General features: G+C 44.5%; 1 protein-coding gene across 3 annotated transcripts; it reads left to right on the top strand.

Annotated features, from left to right (window-relative positions):
- Window positions 1-835: 835 nt before the first annotated feature.
- LOC125443244 (pre-mRNA-processing factor 39-like) lies at window positions 836-23,364 on the top strand. Of its 3 annotated transcripts, none has more exons than XM_048515238.1 (14): window positions 836-990; window positions 3,137-3,453; window positions 7,002-7,127; window positions 8,982-9,100; window positions 11,097-11,264; window positions 12,602-12,803; window positions 13,762-13,869; window positions 14,769-14,933; window positions 16,635-16,761; window positions 17,604-17,872; window positions 20,181-20,365; window positions 20,480-20,554; window positions 22,058-22,211; window positions 22,835-23,364. In XM_048515238.1, the coding sequence occupies exons 1-14, from the start codon at window positions 900-902 to the stop codon at window positions 22,895-22,897; spliced, it is 2,169 nt and encodes a 722-aa protein (XP_048371195.1). In that variant the 5' UTR covers window positions 836-899; the 3' UTR covers window positions 22,898-23,364. The 3 variants fall into 3 exon arrangements, with proteins under 3 accessions (XP_048371195.1, XP_048371187.1, XP_048371204.1); XM_048515230.1 differs by having other exon boundaries at window positions 22,055-22,211; XM_048515247.1 differs by having other exon boundaries at window positions 842-990; window positions 3,143-3,453; window positions 22,055-22,211.
- The last annotated feature ends 534 nt before the right edge of the window (window positions 23,365-23,898 follow it).

Raw genomic sequence — 23,898 nt, 5'->3', positions numbered from 1 at the left:
ATCTACAGTATACAGGAACTGATTTCTCATTAGAAAGCATTCAGAAGAGCAGAAAAAACTATTTAAAAACCCTGTCTTAAAATAAATTTTACTTACTCTTAAATGTTAACATATTTTTTTAAAAAATCCCTTAAATATCCAGGGGTTTTTTTCCACAGAGAAAAAGTTGGGGGAAGAAAGTCATCTATCAAATTGGTGTTTGAAGGAGACTGATAAAATGGCTTTAAAATAAAAGGTGCATGAGAGAGCTCACAGCTCTGCAACATGTTAGATCTTCTGCCTACTGTATGGGGATGTAACCTTGGTTGCTATCCAATGGGCCTAGGTAGAGGCTTACCTGATTTTGTTGTCACCACACTTCACATGACCCACATTTGGAATTACTAGTATGCTTGTTTGTAAAGTATATAAATGGATATGGTGATTTGCAAAATGTGTGGTTTCCCCTTTTACTGTGGCAGTGTATATATATAATTTTAAATATACTCATTATATCTAACCTGCTGCATTACTAGGTTTCACTAATAGCGGCAGGGTAAAAAAAATGGCCACGTCTTGCAAACTGAGGGCAGTGGCGTCCTTTACAGAGTCAATCCATCTCATGTTGGGTTTTTTTTTCTTTTCCTACTAAGGTATACAATCTCCATATTCGGGGTTACCAACCTATAAGGGTAAGGTGCTTTAGGGATCAACTCCTTCTACCCATTTCCTTCGTTCCGAAGCATGGTCACCTCCCTTACCATGCAACCAGTTTCTTCATAAGTGCTTCCGGGTCGCTGTCTTCCCGCCCCGGCCGTCTTCATTTTCACTTCCAGGTCCCAAGGCCGCGCAGGCGCAGCGCAATTTAGCGGGAGTGTCGACGACGGCCTGCGGACCATCTGTGTGGCGGCCGCGCTAAGATGGCGGCGGAGGGGCCTGAGGGGCCAGCCAGCCCAACCCGTGGCGGGACTGAGGGCTGCGAGGGAGACCTGGGGGTCAAAGCAGAGGCAGGTGAGAGGTGCCCGTCCGCTGAGGTGACCGTGGGTGGGAGAAGGGGACCGAAGCCCCCGGAAGGTTGGCGACGGGGTCCGCCTCACCTCAGCCAGAGCTCTCTTTTCAAAAGTCGGACTCACGCCTCCCTCATCCCTACAACTTCAAAGCTGGGCTGCTCCTGGAGGCGGAGGCTCCACGGCCACGCGTGCTTCTTCTGGGAGCGCCTCCTCCTTTATCTTCTGAATACCAGGCCTGTGCCGTCGCTGTGGTGCGCCTGGTTTCCATGCTCCCTAAATGCTCCCTAAATGTCCAGCGGATGTCACTTGTACAGATGGTTTTCCTGTAAGGCTGGCTCGGCTAGTAATGGTGGTGGTTCTGTTCAATAGGACTCGACGAGCTTTTCTCCCCCAGCTTGCATCAGAATCAGCGGTATTTTTAGACTTCCAAGAGCATGAAACATAAATGACAGCAGAGTCCTATTTACAGCCTTCTGGTTTTTTTTTATGTATGTATGTATGTATGTATGTATGTATGTATGTATGTATGTATGTATGTATGTATGTATTTAATTTGGTAAACCGCCCTCCCCCCCAAAGGGCTCAGGGCAGTCTATAAACATGACAACCAATACAATGTAATTTAAAAAGACACAAATCTAATAATCCCAATTAAAACAATAAATACAATACAATAAAAACAGTAGCAGTAATAACCCATCCATAATTAACTAAATAGATGATGTCCGGCATTATACCCTGGGAGGGGACCGGCTGATGTTCAAGTAAGCAGATGGTACATAAGGCAACAGAGAGGGGCAGATTCAGCAGCCAGCCTCCCCAAAAATGTCAGTGTATTTTCAATGTATTGTTGGAGGCTTTCGTGTCTGGAATCAGCTGGGAGTTGTGAGTTTTCTGGATTGTGTGACTGCGTTCTGGTAGTTTGACCTAACGTTTCGCCCACATCTATGACTGACATCTTCAGAGGCATGGCACAATGGCTGTGCCACAGAGAGAAACACATCTTACTGTGACATGCCTCTGAAGATGTCATATACTACGCACATATATGTAATACATATGTTAACAATGATATTGAAATGGCGTTACACATTTTGCTTAAATGGCCTTTGTATAATCTGCCTCATGAGAAATTGATACTGCCTTGGATAAACTAAAGATTTATGTTCTGAACCGCTCTTGGTAAAATATATTTTGTAGGATAGAGTTTTTAAATTAACCTTAGCTGTGGCAAAATTCCTATCTGAAGGTCAACCAAAATGGTAAAAGGTCTGGAATCCATCCCTATGAAGAGAGACTTAGGGAGCTGGGGATGTTTAGTTTGGTGAAGAGAAGGTTAAGAGGTGACATGATAGCCATGTCTAGATATTTGAAGGGATGTCATGTTGGTGAGGGAGCAAACTTGTATTCTGCTGCTCCAGACACTAGGACCAGGAGTAATGGGTTCAAGGTGAAAGAAAACAGATGCCACCTAAACATCAGGAAAAACTTCCTGACAATAAGGGCTGTATGACAGTGGAATGCACTACCTCGGAGGGTGCTGGAGTCTCCTTCTTTGGGGTTTTTTAAAGAGAGGCTGGATGGCCATCTCAAGAGTGCTTTGATTGTGTGTTTCTGCATTGCAGGGGGTTGCACTTCATGGCCCTTTGGGTCTCTTCCAACTCTATGATTCCATGCATTAAGAATTAGACCTGCTAAGTTAATGAAGATATGAATTTATAGTTTTAGCTTATTAATGTATTATTTTATATTGCTCACTTCAATTTTATATTGTATGGAAATAATTTTATAGTCTTTGCTTATCATTTTTATTTAACTCTTGTAAATGAGTCTGTACTGTAATAACAGTTATTGTGAAGTACCGTATGTTCTAGTGAGGTGCTACAGAAATTTGATCTGGGAAAGAGCAGCTGTGTGTGGAGCTGTGGGAGAATGCTAGTTTTTTTGGCAGAGTTAAGATGAGAGGCGGGAGGTGGTGGTTCTCACTGATAAAATGCCAGAGGATACTATGGTAATAGTTGAGGTGTAGTACTGCTCGCTTTCATGCACCCTATTCTCAGAGCAGCATAGGGAATCATAGACCTCTGTATGTGATGGCTACCAAACCTGTTGTTTAGAAACTTCATTTCTGTATTTGCTCTTGAAAGCTGTAGGCCCTGAACAAGATGTGATTCCTAAGCCAGCGAGCAACGGTGCACCAAATCCAGATGAGACAACACCTGTGCAAGGCTGCAATGGAGTCACCATGGAGGCCAGTACTCCAGTGCTGAAATCTGAAGTTTCCAAGGAAGAAGCCCCTCAGCTACCTGCCCCTGATGTGGTGTTGCATGTACCGCTTAACCCTCCCATGGAGGAGGTCTCCATTACATACCCTCTGGAGTTTGAGCGGTACTGGAGAGCAGCTCAAGAGAACCCACTCGACTTCACCGCGTGGACTGAACTGCTTCAGTATGTGGAGCAAGAGGTAAGCGGAGAGGCTTTTAGTTTTGAGGAACCATCGGAAGTTGTCTAGGAGTCCTGGTGGTGGTCCTCTGAAGTGCAGAGTTCAGTGCCTGGGTCTTAAGAACCAAGCCTCATAATCAGCAGCCTCTTTTCTGGGGATCAGATAGTATAATGCTGCCCCACGTGAAAAAAATAAATGTCTTGCACATACAAAAGTAGCATGTTAAGGGGTCTAGACATAAGCATTTTTAGCATAAGCATTTTATTGTCATTGTGCACGCACAACGAAATTTACTGCACTCCTTCTACCTGATAGGCTAAATTTCCACAGATAGGGGTTTTTTTTAATGCAGAAGCATTCAGGTATGGCTTTTTCACTGTTACCCATCATCAGGAAATGTTCATGCCCAGTAGGTGCTGCACCACATAACTACTCTTGCCATTTCACCGCCCTGAGCCCTCCGGGGGAGGGCGGTATATAAACCTAACCAATAAATAAATAAATAAATAAATTTGTGAAGAGCTCGGATTGTAAGGGGTAATGGCTTTGACTCTACAACAGCACCAGACCTTCAGACGAAGGAGATTTTGATGTTTAGCACCAGCAGTATGGTAATCATTTCTAATTGCATATTGTTTTCCTTGAGCCTGGCAGAGGCAGAGGTTGCCCAGAATTGGTGCCTTGGGTCGAGAACTGGCTAGAAGTGGGTGATTAACTGAAGTTGTTTCCAGTTAGCCTGATGAATGGCAGGCCTATCACTTTTAGAATAAAGTGAACAGAGGATTGCATTCCCTCTAAAGCAGCCATTGGTGTAATGGGGAGGAGAGATCTCTTGACCAGATATGCTTGATACTTGGGTTGCAACTAAAACAAGGAATTATTTTATCTACATTCCTAGTGCCCTAGCTCAGCCCTGCCTTAAAAGATAAAAGACACTGTAGTTCATGTCTTTGTTTTTCTGTAATTTGCTGTCCATGGGAATGCTTTTAAAAATTTTGGGAGCTTCCAGAATGCTTTTGATCCAGAAATTGGTGGCCAGGCTTCAAACTAGGACTGACCCAAGGGTTTGTACATCAGGGTTCATTAAAGATCAGTTCAGATTGCCAACAAGTCCAGACACAAATTAGAGTCTTAGTTCTAACCTTTAAAGTTGTACACAACCTGATAATTAGTTTTTTGAAGGAGCATCTTGTGTTCCACCCATGCTTTAAGGCAATGCGAGATTCCATCATTTTTAGAAGCCCAGCAGTCAATAATACCGGCTATAGCCACCTTGATACTGGAGCTCCACCTGTGAAGCTTCCTGCCTAGGAAGTCCCATTTGGCCTATTTGCTGTTGTCTCCTAGAAACTAATAAAAATGCCTACTTTTGTTTGGAAATCCCTGGATTAAGAAATTGTGTTGCACAATTGTGTGACTTTTAGTTTCATTTGGAGGGGATTATAAGAATGCATATTGGAGTTAATTTTATCACCTTTGCTGTTGTATTTCTCGTTTATGTTTTGTAAGCCGCTTCAGAGGCAATACAAGGAAGCTGAGTGGAAATCAAACCCACATAATTCTTCAGAGGTGTCATTTTCAGGAGACAGCAAAAACATGTCTTTCAGATCCATGTTTTAATTCGGCTTGGTTCACCAGCCAACTGTTCGTAGTGACCACTGTCTTCCCTGTGCCTCCAGTCTAAGCAGCAGTTATTTTTCTAGCAGAAACAAACCGATAGCTTTTAATCCCTGTGCTGCTTGCATTGCTTAGCCTGGAGCTGATTTTGGTTCTGGTGGTTGGATTGAAGGAAGTGGCGGCGCAAGTTAATTTTTTATAACGAGTGTGAACAAAGTGTGTTATGGTCTATGTGGAATTTTTAAACATCTCGCTTGAGGAACACCACAGTGATCTCTTTGCTGCCTTTGATTCCTTTCTAAGGAACATTGTATGGGTACTGAATAGTCATCTCCCTTGGGGTAAATGGTCTTAGTCTTCCACATGGGCTGAGTTAAGCTCAAGAAGCAAAGATTCCAAAATTATATGAATTAAATCCCATGGAACCTAAAATACATAATCTTTGGAACCTTGCAGAACATAGAATAAACAGTCTACAAATTTAGAGGAACAGAAATGTGTTTTAGAAAGACTTGTCAAGGTTTGCATCAAGGCAAGCTCAGCATGTCAGTTATTGAATAGCAACCAAGTACCATCCTCTCCAACTAACCCCTGGCAGTTTTCAACGTGCTGTATCCGAAAGCATTCCCTGCCAGTTGGGGGAATTATTGAGAAAGTACTATGACAGCGAACTCCTCCCTCCCCTGCCTTTTTTCCAATTAGGGTATTATACACACTCCATGGAACTCTAATCTAATTGGCTTATGCAAATAGGCATACAATATGATCATGATTCAATCATGGCATGCTCATCAGATGAATGACCTGTACAGGAAAAAAAAGCCATATAATGAGAATTTACTTGAGATCTTCTGGCTGTCAGACTCTCAAAGAATTGTGGGACATCTTAAGAAACAAATTCATAGTGACTGTCCATTTTTTTTGTAGACAAGCCCTCCTTTTTTCAAATGCAGGGCTCTTTTCTGTGGTTTTGTCAATCCCCCGCTTGGGCAATAAAACACTTGTGAGGTTCAAAGGATTTTATTGAAGGATGGTCAGGAACAGTAGAAAGACAGTTCTGGCGAAAGCACGCCAGAACAGTTGATAATATGGATATCACAATCCCCACCCCCACATGGGAGCAACAGAGTTAGTAGTGTCCAGTCTGGAGGCTCTTCCCAGCCGCACACCTCAAACCTCTTTGATCTGAGATTGCAAATGCCTTAACAGTCCAGGTCCTCGGGAGCAACAGCCGCAGAAGGCCATTGCTTTCACATCCTGCATGTGAGCTCCCAATGGCACCTGGTGGGCCACTGCTAGTAGCAGAGAGCTGGGCTAGATGGACTCTGGTCTGATCCAGCTGGCTTGTTCTTATGTTCTTACGTTCTTAAAAGCGAAAGTGCTCTCAGAGAATTCCCGCCCTCCCAAACATGGCAACTTGACAGGGTTCTGGCTTAGACTAACAGCCTCTATCTCTCCCTTCAGAGGCCTATTTAATTATGTACTTAGGTCTCCTCAATGGACCCCAGTACTAGAAGGGGAAAGCCCCTGAATAATAGATCTCAGTCCAGATAATGATTTTATGCAGTTTATTTAGGTTGTACCTCAGGGTTATCCTCTGTTTGTTCCCTACAGTCATACAATATCATTGGTAGGGGAGGTTCTCTAGCTCAGTGATAGTGTACCTATGTTGCATTCCATCAGTCCTGGCTTCAGTCCCTGGAATCTTCACTTAAGAGGGCATAGGTAAGAATGTTCTTGCCTGAGACCCTGGAGGGCGGTGCCAATAAACGCAGTTAGCATTGACCTGGATGCTTAATGTATGCTCATGGTATTTTTCTTATTGGACTTGTATTTGCATCTGCAGCTTCATTCTCTCCTTCCCCCTGTTACAGTGGTACGTTTTGTGTATTTGTATGTTCCTCCTTGATGTTTTTAAACCATCAACATTGTTCTATTTACCACTCCTGCAGAATCACATTTACGCAGCCCGCAAAGCTTTCGATAGCTTCTTCCTACGTTACCCTTACTGCTACGGCTACTGGAAGAAGTATGCAGACATGGAGCGTCGCTTTGACTTCATCAAGGAAACAGAGGAGGTAAAGGGTTAAAAGGAAGGCACTTTGCTCTCATCTCCCCTACCCTGAATTTACTGTCATGCAGCTCAGACCACTAGCTTGATTCACACATGCATGAGAATGAGGTGGCAGAATGCTGTGGAGATGGAATAGGGTGCACTGTTTCAGACTGCAGGTGGAGGATCTCATTGTGGAATGCTGACTCGGTTAAGAATTCCTTGCAAGTAGAAAATCAACACAGCGAGTGAGGAGAGGGGATGGAACCTTTCTCTCTTGTGCTTCTTTTCAGTACGTTTGTAAGTTTCGGTGTAAAGGAATATTCAAATCCGGAATCCACCACCTGCTGTCTGAAATATTGCAGGCCTTGTGGGTCGTCTACCCCATTCCCTTGCTTGTGTACCACAGTGTGTTTGTGTTATATTCTATGGAGAGGTGCAGTGCTTAACAGTCCTGCTGGGCAAGCAGCTCTAGAAGTCTCAAAGAAGTGAGTCACGCCAGCTTGTGTGATATGCTGGGAGGGGAAATCTTTACTCCTAATGTGGCAGTCACACTGAAGCAAAATTTTCCCATTTAGCTGCATCCTCAAAAAGTGATTCCTGGTTCCCCTGAAGAAATAAAGGAACTGAAGTTTCCTGTAAATGTGAATGGAGGAGAGAGAGCTTCTTTTTGTTTTTCATAAAGTTGTAGCTGACTAATAGTGATCCTGGAGGGTTTTCAAAGCAAAAGTCATTCAGAGCTGGTTTGCCCTTGCCTGCCTCGTGTGTAGCCATCCTGGGCTTCTGTGGTGGTCTCCTCTCCAAGTCCTCATCATGGCTGACCCTGCTTAGCTTCTGAGATCAGACAAGATCAGACTAGTGTGGGCTGTCCGGCTCAGGGCTCATCCCTCCTAGGAATGTAAAACTTCTGGAAATGTTGAACTTTTTTTCGCAAGTAAAGGAAATTTTGAGAAAAACTGAAATTTATACCATACTTACTTTCTATCAAACCTAAACTGCCTTTACTGTTTTAAAAACATAAAATGTATTGACTGTGTAATCTGCGTTTGAGTCTCAGTTAAAAAGGCAGGCTGGGGCTGTAAATAATCTAAATAAAGAAGTTAGCATATAACATTGTACTGTTTGGCATATTTATGATATTTGAAAGTATAAATATTTTTCTATTCTGTAAGAAAAATTGCAGATATGGCCCAGTACTTCAAAAAGTGTTGCGAACTGCTCCCTGCATTGCCTAAGCGTAGCCTGAGAGGGGGAGAAAAAGTTGAAGGGGGAAAACAAACTTGGTAAACGAGCAGCAGCTCACTCAGTCACAATAGATGGGACAACCAACATGTTTGGATATTAAGCTGAACTTTATATTATTGAAAATTCGGAACTCTTTCATAATATATTTTTTATCGAACACACTATTAGTTGGTGCCAATTAATATTAATAGAAAATGGTGGCCAAAATTTACATTTAAACAAAAAAAAACCATTTTTGAATATTTTTATGTCTACAGTATAAGTTTTTAAACTGTTCTCTCAGACTTCCCAGTTTTTCAGTTGAAAAAAATGAACATTCCCTTCCATTGAAAAAATGAACATTTCCTGACTGTTTGATTCTGTAAATTTTGAGTAAAAAATATTGCCTTAGAAATATTTAATTCATTCTAAGAGAGAAAATATGTCATAGGTTTTTTCAGTGCTCCCCCAAATTTTCCAGTGTTTTCAATCTGAAAAATTAAAAGAAAGTCCTCTAAAAAAAACCTTCCCTCCCAAAACTTTCCAGGCTTTTTTTGGGGTGGGGGGGTGGGGGGGTTATATTTTTAACCTTTTCCCAGCTTTCTATCACTAGAAAATGTATACAATACTGATATTTTATTAATTTTCTACACAGGTTTTCCAGCGGGGATTGCAGTCTATCCCTCTCAGTATGGACTTGTGGATTCATTACATCACCTTCCTTGAGTCTACCTTGGATATGAATCTCCCAGACTCACTTCAGAAGATCCGTGGGTAGGTTGTTACAGAGCTTGGATGTAGATGGAGGAAGAATCAGAATCTGTGTAGGGGCTTGGGATGGGAAGAAGGGGCAACATAAATGCTGTGAGGAGAGGAATTATTTTACTTTGTTATAGTGAGTACATTTTTAGTAACTTTATGGTGAATTGCCTCCAATCCCTTCTAGGGAAGATGTCAGGATATACATTCTAAAAATAGCTAGGATAGACAGGGATAGTTGGGAAAAGATTCTTGGGGGGAAATTTTCCCACAATTAAGAAGCCAGGATTGCTTGTGACATGGCACCAAATCCCCTCCTCATGGAAGAACAAACAGGCAAACATGAAGAGAGCAATTTTGGTACATATAAGCTTTCTTCAGAGGGCTTTATGTTATTGACAAAAGCTGGAGTGAATTTCAGCCTTCTGTTGCACACTTGCATATAACGTGATGCTGTAGAATCGCATAAGTAACTTTTCCAGGTTACATTCTTTTGCTCAACAGATAATATGTAATAGCTCCCGCTTGACTTGCGAGCGGCAAAGCTTCAGAATCCATAACTCCAGCCAGGTTCTATCCTGGTTTTCACTGTTCTGAGGCTCCTGATTTTCACTGTTCTGGAGTCAGGCAGCCAAAGCAATATGTCTGCCTTGCATTGCAGCATTGTAGTGAACCACAGCAGGACATTCCCAGTGCGGGAATCAAGACTCCTTTTTCTCAGAACCAGGATACAGTTTCCTTTGATCAGCACTGAGTGTGCTCTGGCTTGGAAAAAATTGTTGTCCCCTTCCCTCATTTGAATTCCTCGGCTAGTAATAAAGTGATGCAAATGTGCAAAAGTTTGCTTATTTTGCATAATCTGTTAGTCTTTGGGGAGGGGCAAGGAGCTATATCATGTGCTGAATCCTTCCTCTCATCTCATAATTAGGAAGAAAACTCAAGACCTGAAGAGATTTCACTAAATGTGGCTTTCTAGTTTGTCTTTATAACCATGAGCACTAACCATGGGCACTTTTTAGCCATGGGCACTGCCTTTAAAAAAGAAGGCAAGCCAGTATTTTCTAGATATGAGTTTGGCATCCATTCTCAAATTCTCTATGCCAATAAAGGCTTGCTTCTACTGCATTCTCAAATTCTGAGCTTGGTGTGAATACTGTTCTTGTTAACATTCTTGGCTGAACAAATTCCAATCCATGTGGCTCGGAGCAGTTTGATTTAGTCTTGAGAGTTTAGGTTTCTCCCTGCATGCCCTTTTGCAGTTGGTTTTTTTGGCAAGCAAAACAACTCGTCACACAAAGAATAGAACACGGAACATCAAAGGGACATTCTGAGAAGCCAGATATATTCTTTCCCTGGCACTGTATCTATCTTTGTTGGAGATCAGCAGTTATAGAAGGGTGTTCACCCTGGCGAGGTACTCCACCCTCAGCAATCTTAGAAGGCAATTAAAAAAAATCACCTATGCTGAAAGATTATGTCCATGCCAAACAGGGGAAGTAGAGTCAATGGAGCACATGTTCCTCCACTATATACACTTTAAGGAGGCATGATCAAAGTTTATCCATTCAATTCTTGAAAAGTTCCCAAGCCAGAAAGCAAGGCTTGGCTGTCCTCTTTCCAAAGAGAATTCCCAAATATCAAGCCAAGTTGCAAAGTTCTGCCTACTGTAGAAAGCCTGCAGTTCACAGGTCTCCAAGGAGGTTTATTGAAGTCCTGTTCTTAAGAGTTTTAATATTATTTTGGTTTTTTTTAATTCTCCAGTGTTATCCTTGCTGTCTGTGGGTACAGCTTGTTTACTATGTTATTTTTGTTTGCTGGCTAAAGACCCCATAACAATAAATTAAAGCTTGGAATATTTACAGCTACAAGACAAGATTGAAGGGTGAGATGGGAAACTGATGCAGAGAAGGGTTTGGAGGACTTGCCTAAAATTGGTAATGGGCATAGGTATATTTGCATGTAGCTGATTACTAGGTGAATAATACCCTCCTATGACTCCTATCTCTTGCAGCACATTTGAATCCTCTATAGCTGCTGCAGGAGTGGATTTCCGTTCAGACAAACTCTGGGAGATGTATGTGGAATGGGAGAGAGAACAGGGTAACCTGAAGGCCATCACAGCGATTTATGACCGGGTGCTCACCATGCCAACTCAGATGTACAGCCATCATTGGGAAAGGTAAATCTTTTCTAGGACCTGCCCAGGGGAAGAGTTAAGAATTACAAGTGTCACAAGATGGGCTTCCTCATCTCCTTTGGGAGCTGCCATGTGTCCTTGGGAGAGGATGCTGCGTCGTAGCTATTGGTTCCCTGATGAGGTACAAACCTGTGTGAAAAGGAAAACCGGTGTGAACAAACCGTGGAACTCAAGGCCCCAAATATGGTGCAGTCCTTTGGAGAGATGTAAGCATAACTCTTGGCCATCTGTGTAACTTTTGTAGGGACAGTCCCAAAAGGATTGTGGATTTGGATTCCTGTCTGGAATCTCTCTCTTTTTATCTCCTTCCCTTTTTTGGCTGAGAAGTTTTATGATTTTTGTATCTCATTCCCTTCCATCAAGATGTGTGCCATTGTCAACATTGGATTGGAAATACTTTGTGTGGTCACAGCCATGATGTGTCTGTTCATTCTGATGACATTTCTACAGTATTTTGAAAAATATATCTTCTTCCTATATATATCTTCTTCCTATATAAACAGCCAGATTGTATGAAATTAATAGGTTGAGCAAAAATTAGTGTCTTCCTGATGCAAACCAAACAGTCATGTCCTTTTTTTCTTTTCTTTTTTTACTTTTCATCTTACAATTTTTCCAAAGTGTTTGGAGTACCTCTTGTTAACCATTTCAGTTCACCCTTTATCCATTTCTACAGATCTGGAAATCTGGTAGAAACTTTGAAGCTGCACAGCCTCATAGTGGAACTGAGAAGTGAACTAGCAGCTTCCTGGCTCTTGGCTCACATCTTTAACATGCACATACAGCACTGTGAACTGGGAAGTTCCTAGTTCATATTTTACCTCTGCTTTAAAACCGATCCTTCTCTCTCTCTCTCTCTCTCTGACCTCCTGTGCAATATGGGATTGGTTACACTGACAACAAACATGTGAAGCACTCCAAACAGTCTATTACGTTATGCTAGTTCTAGCCAGGTCCCAAATATAGTATGTCTGGGGCCAGTACAAACCTGTCAACTTCCCCTTCCTGTTCTTCTAAACAAGAAAAAAAGCATTTCATTTCTGAAATGGCATAAGCAATAATGTAGAAATGGGCTTGCAGCATTGGTCAGCGTATTTCTCTCTGGATCTACCCAAACCCCAGTGAAGTGTTCCACTTTCGCATCCTCTGCGCTTAAACCCTGGCTCCAGTACTTGGTCACCTGCACAGCACAGAAATGCCATCATCTACCACTTCCAAGCCCCCTGCAAGCAAGGCTTGGCTTGAGAAGCTCAGGTGGCTCAGGATGGGCCTCCTGCTAGGTCAGCTTCTGAACCGGCAACATTTCACACATGGCACAGGTTCAAGGAACACGTGGCCAGCCACCACCCCAAGGACATCCTGTCCACCGAGGAGCTGCTGTGGCTGCAGTCGAAGATGGCTTCTGAGACAGGGGCCAAGACCACAGAAGTGGAGGCAGAGGAGGCTCCGCCTGGGGAGGACCTACCACTGAAGCCAGAAGTCACACAGGAGACTGGAGTCGGCGATACAGGCCAAATATTGGTGGGTAGTGCTGGAGCTTCTTCTCTTTCTCAAATTCTTGGGTGTTTAGGGAGCCACTTATCTTAGAACTCTCATAGTTTTAGTATGCAGAAAAAGCCACTGCATAATTTCTACATTTTAAACCTTGTTGGGCAGCAGTGGGAGTCTGGGCAGGCACCATGATGCCGGCCGCTTGTCTGCAAGTCTTTCATTAACAAAGAGAACCTGGCTTACATGCACTGCAAGGTTTAAACCAATAATGCACATGTAGCCTGGTTTTGCTCCTTGTCAAAGACACTGATACAGCTGCCTGAGTACCATTGTTTTACTCTTTAAACGAGGGACTTTGGTGTATGCGTTCCATATATCCCAGGTCTGCCAGAGAGAGGTGTGTGTTGGATCCCACTGCCACCTTGCGTGGCAGTGCTCTTCCTTTTTTTAAGCACCCACCAGTGTGGTGTAGTGGTTAAGAGAACTGGGTTTGATTCCCCACTCCTGCACATGATGCAGCAGACTCATATCTGGTGAGCTGGATTTATTTCCTTGTTCCTCCACAAGAAGTCTGCTGGGTGACCTTGGGCTAGTCACAGTTCTCTCAGAACTCACTCAGCCCCACCTACCTGACAAGGTGTCTTTTGTGGGAAGGGGAAAGGAAGGAGTTTGTAAGCCACTTTGAGACACCTTACCGTTGAGAAAGGGAGGGTATAAATCCAAACTCTTCTTCTTCTTGCATCTTGTTGCCCCCTGTGACCTGTCACAGCCACATGGGGTCCACTTGTCACTCATCCCTCCCTCTGCAGTGGTGCAGGCAGCAGGCAGATATTTGCTTCCTTTCACAGATGTAGAGAGCATGTTGTTGGAGGTGAATGCATGACTAGACAAGTATTTTGACTGATCCAGTAAAGTAGGGAGTGCTTGAGAATGTTGGTGTGTTTTCTGGAAACCACCAGGCACTGAGTTCACTGCTTTTGGATTTCAGGGCCATATGGACCAAGACAAGATCCGGGAACTCGTGATTTCAATCCGCCAACAGATCCATTCTCAGAATGAAGCCGAAGTCAGCAAGCGTTGGAATTTTGAGGAAGGGGTTCGTATAGCGGAGCCATGAGTCAGGACTGGTGTTTTGTGGCATATAGAGGATGCTTTGTGCTTCTAAAAAAGGGGAAACTGAATCCTCCTGAGATGCCCCCAGCTATTCTGTGACTTTATAGTGCAGATGCTACAATCAGCATCTTGGCCTTCTTTGCTTCCTGATTTTTTTTCTATTCTATGGCTGTGGCATGTTAAGGGTATGCCAACATGTCTGGCTGTGAATGCCAGAAGGGAACAAGTGAGGTGGTTGGGGGAGCTGCTTCAGTTGTGCTTCAAGGTGCTCTGTTGCACTTGCATTTGCAAATAGATTTAGTGCTTAACACTATTGGCTGCCAGAGCGTATCTTGGGTTGGGCAGCAATGATGTATGCCTTGGGCGTTACTTGAAGGGGGTCCCCCTCGACTGCTTGGCCCCCTTCCCACGAAGAACTCTACCCAGTGTTGAACTGGGGGCTCTGCCTCGCAATTCCTGGAGACAGCACATACAGTTTAACACCCCCCCCCCCGGCTGCAGGGGAGGGAGAGGAGTTTTAATTGCTTGTCCTAGGCACTGTTTTTCATAGAAACACCCCTGTTTGCAACCTGGCGTTACAGAGACCATTGCCAGCCTTGTGCAAATCCCTGCTTGCAATGGCTGCAAGTGCTTAATTTTTCACAGTGTTGACCAGAACTCCCAAAGGAAATATGGAAGCTAATCCTGGCTTCCAGTGCAGGCAATATAGGACACAAGGGGAGAATAGAACAGAGCAATTCAGCAAAAACAGAAGTCCCTTATGCTCTGCTTACTTTCCTTGCACTTATCAGCTGCTCAATAGAACTTCCTCCATTCTTCCCTTGTAATTTCCTCAACTCTTGTTTTGCTAATCATTGTTTTGTTTATCTTGTTCTGCTTTAGATTAAGAGACCCTACTTCCACGTAAAACCACTGGAGCGTGCACAGCTGCGGAACTGGCGTGACTATTTGGATTTTGAGATAGCCAGTGGCTCACACGAGCGCACCATTGTACTCTTTGAACGCTGTGTAATTGCCTGTGCGCTCTACGAGGAATTCTGGATCAAGGTACGAGACCCCTTCCTAGGTTTACATGTGTGAATCAGGCTGGCTCTGTTATAAATAGCTGGGGGATCTCCTTCTCTGTACCCCAACGAAGCATCAGAAGTTGCAGTTAATGCAGACAGCCCCACTGCACCTGGAGAGCGGCCATCTCATTGAAGATACTGCAGCTATTGCTTTTAATCGAAAGGTTTTCAGTATTTTTTGTCTATTAAAAGTACATGAGGTAGCTGGTGCTAGATGTAGGAAACCTCATTCTTTTTCTCTGGCAAGGCAGGTTCAGCCTTCCCTTCCTTCCTCAGGTAGGAGGAGCAAAAACAAAGTGCCAAAATTGACAATGAGGTCTTCTGGTACACTCCCTTGTCCAAACCAGGTTTATAGCATGCAAGATAGCTGGAAATATTCAGCGGGGAGATGTAGCGCAGACCTTGAGCCCGCATACTATAGAAGTAGTCTCGTTTGGAAGTGGGAGGCTGTTCAAGTTTCATCTGTAGCAGAAGAGCCTCTGTCCCCTTATCTGCTCCTTATTTACCCCCCATTCTGTCAAAAATCACACTGTACATAAACCATGGTTTGCTTGTTCAAAATGTGGAAACTGCCTCTAAGATGGGGGGAGGAGATTATACAACCCTTGGCTGCCTTTCCATCTCTGTGGTCTTCCTTTAAAAAAAACAACAACACCCTGTTGACTCTGAGAGCCAGCATGGTGTAGAGGTTAAAGTATCCAACTAGGATCTGGAAAACCCAGGTCGAATCCCATCCCCACCCCTCTGCCACAGAAACTTGCTGGGTGACCTTGGGCCAGTCACGCACTCTCAACCTTGGCCCTGGCGAGTATTTGGATGGGAGACCTCCAAGCAATGCCAGGGGCGTGATGTGGAGGCAGGCAATAGCCAACCATCTCTGAATGTCTCTTGGCTTGAAAACACTGTGTTAAGTTGTGATTTGACAGCAAAAAAAATGTTAACTATCTTTTCTGGCAGCTTCTCTACCTTCTCAGCTCCTTGGGAAAACTAGCTGCTGAGTTGAGAAGTGAACAGAGAAGTAACCAGAGATGACCAGGTGGGGGTGGGAGGGGGGGCAGTGGCAAAGAGAGGTAGCCAGGAGAACCTGCTTCCTTCCGGGGTCAACTGAATGTGGGAAGGAGTGAGCAGATCCTTCTGGGCATGCTTTCTTAAACCCACACATTCATGCACAGACATCACTTAGTAAATGAGAGAAATCTATAGCTTCTCTAGCAGTGAGATAAATCCTTTGCACAACCAATTCTGTAATGTTGAAGGGAAGTGTTGGCAGCATTCCCTTGTGTCCAACAGCCAGTTCCAGGTATTGGAAGGGCTTCCTCTGCTGCCCAGTCTTGTTGAGCATCAAGCCCAAGCTCTGACCTTGCGTATTTCTTAATGCTTCTTGGGGACTTCTGTTTTTTAAAATTTCTTCTGTGTTCTGGAAAAACAATTCTAACAAGCTTCTTCTGAATTCTGCTGCTGTTTTTTTTTTATCTGCCCGTCTTTCGTACCTCTGCCTAAGAGGGTGCAGGAAATCCTGGAGAGAGGTGTGTTAAGCCCTTGTCAATGTGAGTTAACCATAAAACCTTCTCAATACAAGCTACTGTACCAGAGTTCCTTGTATTCTGCACAGGGCCAGCCTTTGAGTTTTGCCTGCTTCTCTTGTCTCTTGTTTCCGTCCACTTCCCATTTCCTGATCTAGTATACGAGGTACCTGGAGAGTCACAGCATTGCCGGATCCAGGAGTGTCTTCCAGCGAGCTTGCTGTTACCACCTTCCTCGGAAGCCCAACATCCACCTCCTGTGGGCAGCGTTTGAAGAGAGACAAGGTACACCTGTCGCTCCTCCTTCATGGCTTTTACTGTCCATCTGGCAGTAATAATATCCCATACTTGACCACATTAAGGTAGTTCTTGTGGTTTTGCAGGGCTCTGTATTGGCCAAATGTTTCTGTGAGGCTCAAAAAGCTGAAATAAATCTATGCCAAGCTATGAAAACTGGCTTTTTCCTTTTTGTCAACTTACAGCTAACTCTGGTGGGGTTTTCCAGGCAATAGTCAAACAGGAGTAGTTTGCCATTGCCTGCCTCTGCATCACAAACTGTGTTTCCTTGATGGACTCCCATCCAAGTACAGACCAGGGCGGATCCTGCTTGGCTTCTGAGATCTAACAAGATCAGGCTAGCCTGGGCCATCCAAATCATGGTGGCACATAAAGACCAGAATGATTTCTAGTATGCTATGAAAAAGGCTGGGAAAAGTTGGTTTTGGATTTATCCACCACCGTCTGCCCACCCCAGAGAGAGGCCATAAGCAGCACTGACCTTCTCCCCCAATGCTTTTCTCTATCAAAATAGCAAAAGTGAGACAGGAGGAGTAATCATGTGCTGGGATCCAGATGCCCCTCCAGGTGTGGGAAACGACACATGGGTCCCCATTGCCCATAAAACCTTCTACGCCTGAGTCGCAATGTTCTGACAAAAAGGATGTGCTACCTGTGAAGGTTTTATGGGCCATATTAGCTAGGCTTGCCTTGCAGTTCCATATGGAGATTGTAGCAGAGTCTCTCGTATGCCCGGGATAATAATCTTAACCATCCCATAAAATTCACGGCACTCAGTGAGTTGCTTTTATTTTTTTCATCCCTTTCTCTCTCTCCCCCAAACCCCATAGGAGAATTGGAGGAAGCCCGCCGCATCTTGAAGTCGTTTGAGGATTTTGTGCCTGGTCTTGCTATGGTGCGCTTGCGGCGGGTGAGCTTGGAACGCCGCCAGGGAAACATGGAGGGGGCAGAAGCACTCTTAACTGAGGCCATCCGGGACAACGAGGGGATGCCTGTGTCGTCGTTTTACTCGGTCAAACTGGCTCGGCAGGTGTTGAAAGTGCAGAAGAATCTGATCAAAGCACGGAAGATCCTCTTGGAGGCATTGGAGAAAGATCCAGTAAGGAATAGTGGGGAGGTGTGGGAAATGCTTTGCGGCTTGCTGAATAAAACAAACAAACCAAAATAGTGGCCAGCAGGACAACAAGTTCCCCTGGGCCATACTTTTACCCCAACCAGTTCCCTGTGGGAAGGAGGGGACTGGAAGGAAGTGTCCAGGATGGTTCTTTGCTGACGGCTGGAGGTGAGATCTTGGAAGCCTCTGCAGTGCCCTTTGGCGTAGAGGCAGCTTCCGCCACAATTCCAGAGGGAATCAGCAGATCCCCTGAGGTGTGTGGTCTGTCCTAGTAGGAACTGGGGAATCCAGAACTTCTGGATTCCCTGTCCTTTCCAGCTCCTACTGGTTTCCTGCCTTGCCACCAGGAAAGGGAGCACTCTACCCTTGGGGAAGCCTTGCACTCATTTCTTTGTCCTTCTTTATGGATAAAGCCGAGGTTGTGGAAGACTTTCCTTTATCCATCTTAAATAATCCACTTGTAACAAGCGGCACTAGGCCTCGAGAAGCCCAGCGCTAGGAACGAAGCTCTTGATGTGAACCTGTCAGCCAGGAGAGGATGCAAACAATTTACATAGCCCTTCCTGAACTATTGGGGGCTTGACCTAATCAGCTGGATAACTAGCCTTACTTTAGAAGAAAGGAATGCCAGGAGGCTTTGGAGTAGTGAAACTGTGATGGGGGTCTTCAGGTTTTAGGTATGGTTCAGGTTTGCACAGCCTATCACTCAATCTTGGGAATGGGAAAGCTGGGATTTACCAATGGCGACTAAATAAGGCCATATTCTGTTCTCAGTGTCTCTTTGCAGTTCCTGAAGGGCCACTTGGTGTGCATTGGTCATGTAGTCACTGCGCACACCTGGTTTGAATTGGCTAGGCCACACAAGTTGTGTTGATGCCAGTGCCTATCTTTTGACACGGAAACCACCCCGGACAACATTTGTCTTCTAAAGTTTCAAAAGCCAGAGCTTCTATTTTTGCAGTCATGCAGACGCACTTGGACACATCTTAGCTGAACCATCTTTAGAGTATTAATTCAGAAGATGCTGTTGCTCTGAGCAGCAGATTCCAGAGTGGGATTTATTTTCTGGCTTCCACACTTCAGTAGGAAAGGTGCCATGTTTGACATTTTCTCTCGAGATGATGCTCTTTCATCAAATTCTGTCTTTGGCATTGTGTCATGAACCACCAGTGACACTTCAGCAAGCAGAAGCTGGAGGAGCCCCTGTTAAATCGGTGACAGAGAAACAGTAGAGTCAAGTGGCATCTTAAAGATTAACCACTTCTATTTTTGGTGGCATCAATTTTTGTAGACCACTAACACTGGCAAAGTGGCTATGTATTGTCAAAGGCTTTCACGGCCGGAATCGCTGGGGTGCTGTATGGTTTCTGGGCTATATGACCGTGTTCTAGCAGCATTCTCTCCTGACATTTCGCCTGCATCTGTGGCTGGCATCTTCAGAAGATCCTTTGAAGATGCCAGCCACAGATGCAGGCGAAACATCAGGAGAAAATGCTGCTAGAACACGGCCATACAGCCCAGAAACTATACAGCACCCCAAACTGGCTATGGTTCCTTAGAAAAATCTGTTGGTCTTTGAAACATTGCAGGATTCTGCAGCCAGCTGAGTAAACAGTTCCCTAGGTTGGGTGAGGTCTTCTCTCTTCCGGCAAGGGTCGGCAGTGGCGTAGGGAGTGGCAAGGGAGCAGCAGTGGCGTAGTGGCTAAGAGCAGGTGCACTCTGATCTGGAGGAACCGGGTTTGATTCCCAGCTCTGCCACTTGAGTTTTGGAGGCTTATCTGGGGAATTCAGATTAGCCTGTACACTCCCACACACGCCAGCTGGGTGACCTTGGGCTAGTCACAGCTTTTTGGAGTTCTCTCAGCCCCACCCACCTCACAGGGTGTTTGTTGTGAGGGGGGGGGGGAGGACAAGGAGATTGTAAGCCCCTTTGAGTCTCCTACAGGAGAGAAAGGGGGGACATAAATCCAAACTCCTCTTCTTCTTTTCTTCTTCCTTAAGAAGTACAAACCAAGGTCAAAACAGTGGAGGGGCAGTCTGTCTTCATCCTTATTATACATCCACATCTGTTTGCTTCCTTCTTCAACCCTGGTCTTTGGACCCCCACAAAAAATGTTGCAATTTCTGCAAGATTCCAAAGTTTGTGATTGGCTTCACTAAGGCAGATAACCATTAAAACTGTGAGCTGCCAGCTCTCTTGGTGCTCTGAGATCAAGTTGCCAGAGGAGGAATTTTTTCTTCTAGTGCTTTTCTTGGCCTGCCTAATCTTTCTTCCTCTTTTCCTTTATGGTAGGATAATGCCAAGCTCTATGCCAATCTCTTGGAGATGGAGTTTAGCGCTGATGTCCGGCAGAATGAGGGCAATACCATGAGCAGCTTTGACCGAGCCCTGACCAGTGGCCTCCCATTGGAGACGAAGATCATTTTCTCCCAGCGCAGGGTGGAGTTTCTTGAGGACTTTGGGTCCAGCATAAACAGGTGACGGGAAGGGCAGAGTGGCCTTCAGAGTGCTGAAGAGTTTTTGTCTCTCCAGTCCAGAAGGGAACACGTGACCCAGTGTTCTTGGCTGAAGGTCTTTCTCTTTATCCCTAGCTTGTTGACTTCATATGATGAGCACCAGAAGCTCCTGAACCAACAAATTATGAGGAAGAGACTCCTGGAAAATGGGTAAGGAAGGAAGCTGACCCCTGCTGCTGTTCTCAGGGAGTAGTCCTCTCTGCTGGCATGTCAAGGAAATAACCAATGTAAACTTGCTTGCTGGAGTTCCTGGCTTGTTTACTCAGGAGCAAAATCTGTTGGTCTTCTGTAGTGTTAGCATTAAAGTGCACATCTGTGAAGGGTTAGTGTGATGGAGAATGAGCCACAGAATAACAAATTCCCAGTTTGCATCTCCCCTCTGCTATGGACTCACTGAATGGCATTAAATGTACCAGCACAGGAGACTGCTTTAATGATTTACTCCAGGGGTCTGCAACCTGTGGCTCTCCAGATGTTCATGGACTACAATTCCCATCAGCCCCTGATTTGCCATGCTGGCAGGGGCTGATGGGAATTGTAGTCCATGAACAAATGGAGAGCCGCAGGTTGCAGACCCCTGATTTACCCATTAGTTGATCTGGTTCAGTGTTGTCTGAAGAAAGGCGTTTTCCAGCAACTGTCGCCTGATCACCTATAAACCACACATCAGGAAATGAACCCGGGACTTCTGAGCATGCAAAAGGGACTCTTCTGCTGAGCTACTCTCCCTCCCATATGGCCGTACCCAATTCACTCTGTCTTGTCTCAGCTTCCCTTCGCCCCCACTAGTAATAATACTATAACCTCTCTTAACCATCCTGTTGTAAGGAATACCAGGATTGAGCTTGAGAGGAGCTTTGAATCTTGTAAAATGTTGTATAATACACTAGGTCCATGGTGGCGAACTTATGGCACTCCAGATGTTCATGAACCATGCTGGCAGGGGCTGATGGGGATTGTAGTCCATGAACATATGGAGTGCCATAGGTTCAGCACCACTGTACTAGGTAGTGTTACTCTTGCCCATCTGTGTGAGATAACGAACAGATGCCGGTCGTTTTTGTTGTGATTTTATCCTGCTTTGTTTGATGTTTCAGTTCCTCTCCAGTAGAGAGATTTCAAACAAGGAAGCAGACATCCCTCAGTATTTTTAATTCTGTTTGGAGTTTCCACAAAATTGGTTGCCTATCATGTGGCTAGTGGGTTTTGCTGCATTTTTGGTAGGGTTATATAAATGCTCACTCTGCTCTTGTGCTCCTGTTACTTCTCTAACTCCTATACAGAGACATGTTCGCTGTGTCAGGACTGAAAGCAATATGGCCTATTTATTTAATACAAACATAAACATCTTGGTTAGGAATGAAGCCTGCATGTTGCAGAAGCACCAGTGAAATGTACATTTGAATCAGTTTTTAAAAATACATTCTGGACACTGAGGTGTAATCAGTGGTGGGATTTCACCTCCCAACCCAAGCCACGGGGAAATGTGACCTGCATTATGCAGTACAGGTGTGTTCCCAACTGTCATAGTAATATAATAGCCCCCTTTGTGGAAGCCAGGACTGTTAAGCTACTTAATACAGCAGGGTGAACAGATTCTCTGTGGCAGGATGTGGGCTGACACTGCTTTTTTCCCAAAAATATTTCAAGCAGTTCTGATGAGGCAGATGAGAAGCGAATTAGATTCGAAGAGGCTGCCGCAGGAGGCAATCTTGCAGTTGCTCCGACAACGGGCATCACGCCTTTGATGGCGACAGATGTGAGCAACAGCGGAACTGGAGCTTACAACTACAACACCTGGTACCAGGTGAGTCACAGCAGGACGCAGCAGCACAGAACAGCTCTTGGACCCTGTTCAGAAACTTGGATGTGCCAAGCAATGCACACTCTTATACCTTCTCCAAATTAGTTCCGACCAGAATGTTTACACAAAGAGCTTCAATTTAAAGTGGTTGTATAGGGTTCAGCGAGACCTCTTGGGGGGAGAACATTTAGGCTAGGAGTGGATTGCTGTTGGACATTTGGATTGCTTATTCATAAACCGTATGTTGAAGCAGCGATTTGAAATGCCACCAGGAGAGTAGATCTGTACATGAAGGCTGGTCCATTTTCACCCATTTCTAATAATACGATGTCTTCCATATTTTTAAGTACTATTTTCTGCCCTGCATGAGCAAGTGTTTGCAGATAGATCCAAGAAATTTGTACCAGCATGTGTGGGAATGTGGGCTGTCAATAACTTAAGACAGTTACCTGAAAACCTTTTACCCAGCTAATTAAAAAATTCATATTAGAAAAATCCAGTTCACGTACTTTTTTAATATACAATTATCAGATGTTAATAAGCTGAGGTGAGGGGGAGATGCTGTTGGTTGAATTCTGTAGCAAAACATTTTTCTCTTTGGGGACCTTGATATGTTCTGTTTGCAGAACTACAGTGGCTATGGGTATCAGAACACATGGAACTACAATCAGTATTACCAGCAGAGCTGAAAGGGACTGGAGTGAGAATGACCGGCAGCTGCAGCTGCTTGTTTGACTCCCAAGCAGAAGCAAAGTGATGGAGCCTGGCTGCGACCTTCCCTTTGGCAGCTAATATGGAACTGCTCCCATCTAAAAATGGACTTTCCTCCTTTCCTGCATATTGGTGTAAAAAGCTGCCCACTATTCTCAACAGTCTCAAGGGAACATATCACCAGTGGATCAGGAGTGGAGAGTTGAATTGGCTCACTCCAAACCGTCCATTGGCTGCCCCAACTCTCCTGAGACAGGCCTTTTGAGATGGAAACTCAGCTCTGAACAAGGACTGTGTCTGCCACAGAATACTTTTAGCAGGACTCGTGTGGCAAAATTAATTTAATTTAAGAGTCATCTGAACAGGATCTTCCCCCCCTTTTTTTAAACTTCCCCCCTGTACATTGTATGTGTTGTGGCTGTAAATAAACAGGAATGAATTGCAACATGCCTTTCTCTTTTTTTTTCTCTTTGGAGAGAAGGACTGCCATTAAATACTTTTCCAGGACCGATTCTTCTCTGCTAAAAGTTCTGTGATTTGAATACATTTGTTGCGAGTTTGTCCGCTCATTTATTTTCATTCATGCAGCGGAGAGGGGGCAGACTACCTGGATCTCACTCCTAAGCATATCTGCAGCTGTATAAGGGAGATAGAATTATTTTTAGCCAGCTGAGGTGGGGAGGGGGGTAGATTCTCTGCCAGCTGTCATAACACAATATGATGTATGCTGGCTCGCCCTCTGCTGAAACAGCAGTTTTTATCACACACTGAAGGCTGTAATGTGTGTATTGGAAGGGATTAGTCTCCAAAAGAAAAAAAAATAGCGGGGACAAACTCATCATTGCACACTTGCTTTCTAGTAGTGAATTGGCTGAGGAGTTCCTGTGGGCCGAATGTACGCTGAGTTTCTGGGTTTCAAGAAAATGCTTCCTCAGAGGGCTAATATAGAATTTCAGTAATTTCTGTGGCACAAGCCCTA

The sequence above is a fragment of the Sphaerodactylus townsendi genome, linkage group LG01, assembly GCF_021028975.2.
Source record: "Sphaerodactylus townsendi isolate TG3544 linkage group LG01, MPM_Stown_v2.3, whole genome shotgun sequence".
In the NCBI taxonomy this organism is placed as follows: Eukaryota; Metazoa; Chordata; class Lepidosauria; order Squamata; family Sphaerodactylidae; genus Sphaerodactylus; species Sphaerodactylus townsendi.
The sequence above is the reverse complement of the archived record's forward strand: the minus strand, read 5'-3'. Positions and strand labels throughout refer to the sequence as shown.

Excerpts from the sequence above, each read along its gene's own strand:
- LOC125443244 (XM_048515230.1), top strand. The coding sequence starts at position 900 with ATGGCGGCGGAGGGGCCTGAGGGGCCAGCCAGCCCAACCCGTGGCGGG. Across the intron at positions 14,934-16,634 it reads ACGAGGAATTCTGGATCAAG|TATACGAGGTACCTGGAGAG; the intron begins GTACGAGACCCC and ends TTCCTGATCTAG. Across the intron at positions 17,873-20,180 it reads AGGCATTGGAGAAAGATCCA|GATAATGCCAAGCTCTATGC; the intron begins GTAAGGAATAGT and ends CCTTTATGGTAG.